At 35.0% G+C, this 9577-nt stretch overlaps 1 protein-coding gene across 1 annotated transcript; it reads left to right on the forward strand.

Moving 5' to 3' along the window:
- Nucleotides 1-452: 452 nt before the first annotated feature.
- Nucleotides 453-8213, forward strand: LOC128225975 (receptor-type tyrosine-protein phosphatase epsilon-like). The gene is made up of 9 exons (XM_052935868.1): nt 453-467; nt 587-736; nt 1187-1271; nt 1409-1482; nt 1976-2113; nt 3194-3319; nt 3496-3653; nt 4197-4335; nt 8038-8213. The coding sequence occupies exons 1-9, from the start codon at nt 453-455 to the stop codon at nt 8116-8118; spliced, it is 966 nt and encodes a 321-aa protein (XP_052791828.1). The 3' UTR covers nt 8119-8213.
- Nucleotides 8214-9577: the final 1364 nt, after the last annotated feature.

The raw sequence follows: 9577 nt of genomic DNA on the forward strand, positions 1-9577 counted from the left end.
GCAGGAAAACATTGCCCAATCATAGTACGCTGCAAGTAAACATGGCCCAATCATAGTACGCTGCAGGTAAACATGGCCCAAATTATAGTACGCTGCAGGTAAACATGGTCCAATCATAGTACGCTGTAGGTAAACATGGCCGAATCATAGTACGCTGCAGGTAAAAATGCACCTATCATAGTACACTGCAGGTAAACATTCCAATAATTCTTGTTATTTGAATAACTCGAACTTTAATTATCATTTCTTGATAAATACAGGTATATTAGTAAGACCTTGACCTTACATTCAAAACTCATCCTTTGTCGTTAAGATTGTGATTGTTTTATAGTGCCGGTATTGGTCGGACCGGCACGTTTATTGCACTTGACAACCTCGTAGATCAGGCAAGGACTGAAAAATCTGTTAGACCGTTGCAAGTGGTTGAAGCCCTGAGGTGCCAACGAGTCAACATGGTTCAGACAAAGGTATTCGTAAACCAATGCTTTAAAAGGCTTAAATGTATACATGTATGTATTTGTGTAGAAGACTAGTAACTGTTCCATTTTATGTAACTCCCTGCCATGTAAACGTTTTACGATTTTAGGATCAGTATGTATACTTGCACGGAGCCCTTGCCGAAGCCCTGCTGATGGGCACTGATCACGTCTGGAATAGACAGTTTGAAGAGGTCCATTCCTTCATGATGGCAACAGAACCGGGAGAGAAACAACCTAGGATGGTTAAACAGTTTCAGGTATGGTAATTTAACTACCAAGTAGACAACAACTGCTAGATATTGTCCATTTTATCAATTCTGAGATAGTAAATAATTTGTTAAATTCTATTGTTATTATTGTTTTGTTCCTTGTTTCTTATAGGTTGATTAGTTTATTTTAGCTTCATTATATAGTTCTGAGTGTCTTTCTTTGGTAGTAACCTGGGTTACATTTCAATAAAGATCTTATGGCTCAAACCTTCAGGCTAAAACATTCAGGCGTTACCTAGTGTTTTGGCGTCATAAACTGCGTTTCAATAAAAACTTCAAGGACATTTATCGCATAGATTCTGCCTGTATTTTTACATCATTTCTTTTACAATAGCGTAATGTTGACGACTAAGATTTCTTATTGAAACAGGGACCAGTACTGTATTTCTTTATTGTTGTTATTTATATCGTTGTTTATGTTTTATATACTGATTACAGTTGATTCAACAAAGTCTTACAAATGAAGCCCAGCATGTGCAGGATGGGCCAGAATATGGAAACATGGAAACAATTCTTTCAGAAAGTATGAGTTTCAAATAGTGCATTTTGTTTAATATGTCTTTTGAGTACCCTGATATATATTTAGGTATATTTAGAAAAAAAAACGATTACACATTTGTTGAACGAAGTGTTATCATCAACATTTCTTTTTAATTATAGTCGACGCATATCTCCCGAAATTAAAGAAACGAAATTCAAATTTTACACAACAGCTCGGCGCAATCCTGTTACCAGTAAGTATTCAGCGAACTTATTTTGTTGCATGCCCTATTTCAAACAGAATTAACCTAGTTAAACCGTGTCTCAAGTTGCCTGTATCAAAGCCTTTGTCTTTGTTAAATGTTTATAAAGTGAATTAAATGCATTTTCCAACAATGGGCAAGATATCATATGGTCAAAAATCAAAACAATCTATTAAATATTGCTCATATATTTCGATTTTATCTGTAAATGCTGCAATCAGTTAACGCTGCCTCATATTATGAACTAGTTTTTTTGCTATACAAGTATGACGCACGTTTTCTCAAGCAACTGAAATAGTGCAGAACATAAGCATGAATACTCGAATGCAAATGATAATCACAATATCTCGTTTTATTGAAGGTTATCACTTAACGACTTTTGCAACAAAAATTGAACTCATTTAATTTACATAAAAACGCTTACCTCTTGATTCGGGTATTACTGTTATCGGATGCATAACTATTTTGAATGTGAATACTTCAGAGCTTTTCGGGAAAGAACACGTTCTTGTTGTGTAAATCTCCATCTGAAGAGCAGCTGGAAGAGTTTTGGTCTCTTGTTGAGGAGCAGCACGTGGTCACCGTCATTATGCTAACCTCTACTTTCAGTCGACCACACAAGGTATGGGAGAACACTTCATACAAACTACCATTGGTTAAAGTCACGATGTACCAAACGAAATATATCGACATATATCGAATCACACGTCATTGACGTATTCGGCCGCCTAACGGCGCTCTCTTGTTAAAAAGTTACGACCCTTTCATAAATATATACAGTTGTTTAACCCCAAGACTTGTAAACAAGATACTTGAGTAGTATATGTAGAATTATATACTAATAGTAAACAGTTAGCACAGGAAGCGCATGTGATATAAAATATTTGTTGAAAACAAATCAATATATCTATGCGTCCATTATTTTCTATTAAGAACTGGAGAAACTTTGTTCAATGATAGGTTCCGAGTGAACTTCTGATATTGTTGAACGTTTTGAGGCCGTAACCCCAACGTTTATGAATAAAAACAGTTTTATGTGTGTGATGCCTGTTTGGTTGCTTGGTAACGTTCATTGTCTCTCGCTTAGTGTATGTTCTGCCTAACCATGTGCCTCTTATAGATGCACTATTACTCCAAAATATGATTTAACACATTTAATACAATTGTTTTAATATACCAAAAAGGATGAATAAATGTCGAAAATAATGGTTCTTATGAAGGATACCGAGTTTAATATGAAAGAAATGTGCAGAAAACACGGTATTGGTACCTTATGAAACGATAGTAGATAACAGTAAATATTTTAGCATTCACCAATCATTTAATATTTTTGTGTTTTAGCTATTAAATAAACGGTTGTAATATTGTTAATAGTAATCAATATTTTCCATTAGTGCCTTATTTAGTAAGTAATTGATGGTGAATCACTCAGAATTGATGTTTGTTTTACATGTGTATGTATTGATTTTACATAAGAGTGTCACTTTAACAGGTTATGTGTTAATAGTTTGGCTATTGGTCTTGTCCCTGTGATTTCCATTGTATTGTTAGAACGTTTAAACATAAACACAATGCCGAGAACTGTCTTACTGCTGACTTAAATTTGAAAGCGGTTACGCATGATTTAACAATCACTGTTTTTTCTATCTTTGACAATATTGACATACTAACGTAAATTCATTTTGTTTGGTTTATATTTTAGACCTGTGTGTACATGGGCGGAAATGGAGATGGGAAAGTTGGAAGATATTCCGTTAACTTCAAACACGAACGGAAAAACAAAGTGTTCAATGAAAGGAGCTTTTCGTTTCGGGACGACAACAATGAGGTTTGGTTTTGAAAGATCTTGTAATGGAAAACGTATAACATGGTAATAGTGTGTATAGTTGTTGCAAAAGATTTGATCCTGTTCTTTGTTAGTATACATATTTAATTCACTATTTTAATGAGAAAGCGAGAAATGTTTAGAGTGCCATAATTATGTAGTTTACATATCCATTTAAGGACGAAGATTATCTAACAACAGTAAAACAGTTTCAATTCACCGCTTGGACTGAAAACGAAACACTACCACCAATACATAACATGTTAGAATGCCTCGATGCTGTCAGAAAGTGGCAGCCACACCTAGCCGAAAACAGACCCGTTTTGATTCACTGCGAGTAGGTACCCTTATTAGGGATGTTCAATATATAATCTATAATTGGGCTCTCTTTCTAGATAATGGCCATACTAGAGTTGCAACAACGAGACTGTAGCAGCATTATACAATTATGTCGTTGTAGTTATTTTTGAAATTGAACGTGCCTTAGAAATTTATCCTGGTATTTTACTGTTACATGAAGTTAGAATATTCATTTGATATTGTTCTGTTTTGAGAATTCAGCCCTTTCTTACTTCCAATTCAAACAGTTAAGTGCGCACATGGCCGACACTCTATTCAAACGACGTTATTTCCGAAATTACGTTACATTTGCATACATTATGGCGCGCTTTCAAAAAAGCTACTAAATTGTGTCAGTTTATATAACTTGTTTGCATATATTTATAACAAAAATGTTAGTTTCAATCACAATAAATTTCAACTCGTGAACACAAACAGTAAATTATTCACTCGTGGCTTCACAATTCAAGAAATATATCTTTTGGTGCTCACTCCGTGAAATGTAATTACGATTTACCGTTTTTTTCCTCTTTTAAACAAGGACGGGGTATGAACGAAGTGGATTGATCGCAGTACTTCTAAATGAGCTCCATCGCATGGAAAAGACACGAGGTCAGATACACATCGTGGAGACTGTGAAGACAATGAAACAGGGAAACAGGGACATCATACCCAATACTGTGCGTAATATTTGTACATCTCAGACTTTCCCCTTATGGTTTGGCCATACATTATAAATGATCCCTACTGCCCCCCCCCCCCATTTTCGCATGAAGTATGATACCGGAACTTTCGGAATATACCAGCTCATATGTTGTTTTTATATCATCGTTCAAATTCGTAAACCAAACTTTTGGTTCGCCCAACACCTTGATGCCCTTCGTGGCCCAGTTTAATACCCTGCGATTTTAACGATGTAGGCAAAACGACCATAATATTATTCCATAGTGTTCACTCAGTTCTTTTCACACTTCTTAGGGTCGATAACTCTTCCTTGTTTCTTGATCATTTATTGTATTTATTTCGTACCATTTCCCACTTTCGTTCAGTTCAATAGCTTTCCGTATTGTCCTTTCATTTACCGCTGCTGATTTCACTTCATCTAATGTCATAGCATTTTAATGATAAATTTCACATATTCCTCAGCCAGGTTTCTATCGTTTCCCATATTTTTCAACGGATGTCTCGGCAAGTAGTCAGACGAATTGTCTCTCCTACTTTATACAAAGTCCATTTTATGGTTAAAGTCCTAATCCCCAACGTTCCATTCTTAGAGGCGATTGTTGTTGTTTTCTTCTATATGGTCTCTTGTGGCTTATGATCAGTTACCACATTAAAGCACAAGCCACCACGAATATACATGTTATAATGTTCACATACCTATACGACATATAAAGCCTCTCTCGCCGTTTGACTGTACCTAGGCTCTGTTGGTGATAAATCACAACTTGTATATGCCACGGCTGTGCCTTTTAGGGTACTAATTACCGAATGTCTCACCTGTGAAGCGTCTGTCACCACTTCTATTGGTTTATCTGGACCATCACCGTGTCACCCGAAACAGCCTTATGCAATGTCATGCTCTTTTTTATTTGTTCAATATACAATTGCATCTGCAATATTCTTTGCTCCTAGAATTCATTCTATAATTGAACTCACTGAAGTTTTATTAAATACTACACTTGCAGACATGTCCAAAAGTTCAAACGTATCTGAAAAGACTTATGTATGTCGAAAAAGTTAGAAGTGGTCGTGTTTCTCCTTCATTGATTGATTCAAGCCTTTAAACCCAATTTACTAAGCACTTCTGGTACATTCAAGCATGTGTTAATTTATCAATGATTGCCATCGGGTGTCGTTCCCATTCAGTCTTGTTGTTTGATAAGCACATATCATCGAACATTCTGAGGTTTCGGGTTTGTTACAATTGGCAACACCCATGGCGTTGATTCATTCTTTATTTCCTTTATTATGTCATCTTTGAGAATTGTTTCGATTTCCTTTTCGACCCTTTTCCGCAAATGAAAATGTGTTCTTAAACTTCTTTGGTCGTTTTGTGCCACTGGATGCAAGTCCTTGTTTATGTGTTGTTTCGGGGTTTGCTGTCTTCATTTTCAAAACCCGCGTATATATTTTTGTGGAGCTTCCTTCGATAATTTCCTGTGAAGTGCTGACAATTTGGGTTATTTTACAACATCAAATCTGATTTTTTTAATCCAAAAACTGTTCCGTAATTAGCTTTGACGAGGTAAAACTTGTCTACAACTACTAGTATTTTGTGATGTTCTTTCCGCTGCCACTTCACCTTTACTTCCAAATTTGAGCCCCCTCCGTTATGAATGTTTCGTTTTAAATATAGGTTTTACGAGGAATGCGTTAATGTTTTTAGATTAGTGTTTTCGTTCACACTGTTAACTTTGACTTGGTAGTGCTACCTCTCTTCAGATTCGGACTGTATTTGAACCTCCCTAGTACTGTGAAATCATTTATATTCGTTGGCATGAAATTTCGTGGTTTGCCGAAAAATTACAATTTCGTGGGAACTTGAATTTCGTTTTTAAAAAGTAAAATAATCGAATCTGCGATCGTTTTAGATCGTTTGCATTATCTCCATACGCTGTCACTAATGTCAATTATCGATTTAATTGGAAATAAAGGTCATAAAAGAAGATGTACCCTGATCATAAATACAGATAGGCGAAGCCATTGAATGCCAATTAAGAATTTTGCAAACTGTGAAAACATCGAGAAGGTCCGTATATTTGAGTAAACAATCCCTAAAGATTGATGAGGTCTACAAATCCAATCACTTTTGAATATCATCTCATTTCAATATTTATTCACACGTTTTTGTTTAATAAGTAAATTGAACGTGTTGTTTTGTTGTTTTGTACATTGTCACATTAGAAGCTCATTTAACTCCCCATGTAATCGATTAATTATTTCATTAAAGCAAAAAATCGAGAACCGACACTCATCAATCACATCTTGTAAACTTGGAGATTTTCATGAACAGCACATGTTTAGGTTATTTGGTTCATAAAACACATACAAATGATTTGGTCTATTATTTGTTAAAGGCTGATATAATATATATTAACAAAACAATGATAGTATGATATACAGTGAGACGGATATTTACGCTGTATACTGCCGCCTCTGTAACAAATAAACTAGACTATATACATAACATTGCATTGAAAAAGTGAATAAAGGGTTTATATTTCGTGGGATCTTAAATTCGTTGATAACCCAACCCACGAAAACCACGAACATTAATGCCCCACGAACATTAATGATTTCACAGTATTCGAAACCACATGTTATGCAAGTATTTGCATTCGATGGAGCGCGATCAGGTTGTTTCACTGCTTATCCTTGGCCTCTCTGCATGCCATTATTTGCATACTAGTACTAATGTCTGCCTGTCAGCTGCTCTCGCGCTTTCATCCACGCCTGCTTACACTAGCACGTGATCGTTGTGAAACATTTCGTACAGTGCCACTAGCGGCGGCTTGTCGGTCGGACTGGTCCAACATTCGCCCAATTGTTAATATGTCACCTTATGCTGTTTCCGGTTCCCATAGTGCACGACGTTTAAAATGGTTCGATATGCAGTTCTGAATAACTTGTAAACTTGTAAAATGTCCTGTCTACATTTTATAAACTCACAATTTTTGGCAAGTGTCCGGAGTTCTGTTACCAATTTATCAAATGTTTGCATGACCGTAAATTGTAAATTTACATTGATTTTGAACATTCTTTTGGGGAAAAAATTAATTGAGCACTTTTCTATTCACCTCGAACGACGCATTCGTGTCGTGTTCCTCTTTTCACGTCATATATGTCACAAATACATTTTCTAACCGTTCTTACTATTTGCCCCAACGTGTGCCAGCGTTTGGCTTGTCCGTGTCCATCTCAAAGGATGGAAAATTTGGCAAATTATTTATATCATTTTCACTGTTGAACGTGTATATTTATCGGTTAAACAAACCTTTTTCATTAATGCAAATATAACACCATTTAGTGACAGTATCCTCAACGCCAGGAGACATGGTCGGAGGTTTTTTTTTAGAAACAACAGACAACCGTTCATTACCTTTATTCATAAGCTGGTATGTTCCGGAAGTATATTACTTGCGTACAAATATAGTTTTGCTACAGAGTATACAACAAAGAGAACTATGTTTGTTTTAGGGACTTGCAATTCCATTGTTTAACTTTACACCGTTTTTCACATTTTCTTATCTTATTTTAATTCAACCGTGTCAGTATTTAATCTGCGCATCATAAACATATACAGTGTAGACATTGTTTCCTCTATAATTCCTGCCACTTTTCACAGTCGTTCTCACAGTGATTTGTTTTTTTCCTTTCAGGTCCAGTATAAATTCATTTACGATTCACTTTTGGAGCATGTCCAGAACTCAACTGAATATGAGAACATCAAAAGTGCTTAAATATGACAATGATCCTGGTACTGTGGCGTGCTGTGCTAAATTTTAATTATATAAGCAGTTGACGTGTACAACCAGACAGACACTTTTTACGCCAAAACCTGCATTGTTTACTTGAACATTTTTTACATTTTTACAAGTGTGTGTTGTTGTTTCAATAATAAGATTTTATTGCAAAAAAAAAAAATCATTATTTTGAAAAGATGGTAAAGCAAATCAAAATGCTAGTAATAAGACATACAACATAAATGTTTATAGTGTGTAATTATGACGCATAGTATTTTTGTTTATTTGTGTGTTGAATTGATTGCCTTAACATATGTTTGGTTATCATTTAGTGTAATCAACGAAACCATTAACGTTACTTGTTCAACGAAAGAAACATATGTTTGATACATTTATATTTGCTATACTTATAATCCGAGGTATTGTGTGTATATTGTTGTATAAAAACGGGTTTTCTTTACGTTAACTACACATGAAAGATTGCATCCTAATTATATGTGTGAAATACGTTATTGGGTTCATCATAAATACATCATTTTATAAAAGCTACTAGAGCAGAAATACTTCAGGTGTACTTTTAGTACAGTAGAAACTCAAGTATTTTCTGAAGTAATTGATATTTTGAACCAGAGTAGCTAGAATTTTGTTGTGAAGTGTTGTTCATTATTGCAACCACAAACTAATCGTTACCAGTATCAGGTACCTATTTTTCTATTGCATAATTAACGATTATTTTGTAGATGAAATGGTGAACAATGACTTCAACCATGGCCACAATATATTTATTGTCAATAATAGCATACAGTTTCCAAAAGTTAAGTCACTGTGGCGTTTACTGGCTTGAAGAGTGTTAAAACATTTGTAAATACATTACTTTATATAGCTTTGACGTTTGTAATGAAATGTACTTTATAACTAATACCTTGTTATTGTTACTGACTGTGAGTATAATCGTGCATGTTCATGATAATCGATTTCCCTGCAAATATATGCAATTATTTTGCAAAAAAATACCAAAGCAGGATGTGTCTCATGTTGTCAATATCAAAAGATATGTTATCCTGCTGATATTGTTGTAGGTCAGAACCCATTAAATACACTTCCAATACATTATACAGTCAATTGATCAATTTGCACACGAAATAACACCGATTTGTCGCGTTTCACGATCCCCCAATACCATACATGGGAATAAAATTCAACTTGTGTTCTAATTCATTAAACTACGTTTGAAAAAGGTTACGCATCTTATAAGAAATACAGAATTAGTTGAGCGTTACCACTACTTATGTATTTGATAAAATGACCACATCCGGTGTAAGAGTACAAACAATGCGGTAGCCCGATATGTTTAGCAAGTGTTTTGTTAACCAAAAGCATTCATCTTAAAATCTATAAAGATGGAAGGCGGCCAATGGTCTAAGAACATGCTTTTATATGCATACATGTGTAAAAA

This window comes from Mya arenaria, chromosome 3 (genome assembly GCF_026914265.1).
Source record: "Mya arenaria isolate MELC-2E11 chromosome 3, ASM2691426v1".
Taxonomy (NCBI): domain Eukaryota; kingdom Metazoa; phylum Mollusca; class Bivalvia; order Myida; family Myidae; genus Mya; species Mya arenaria.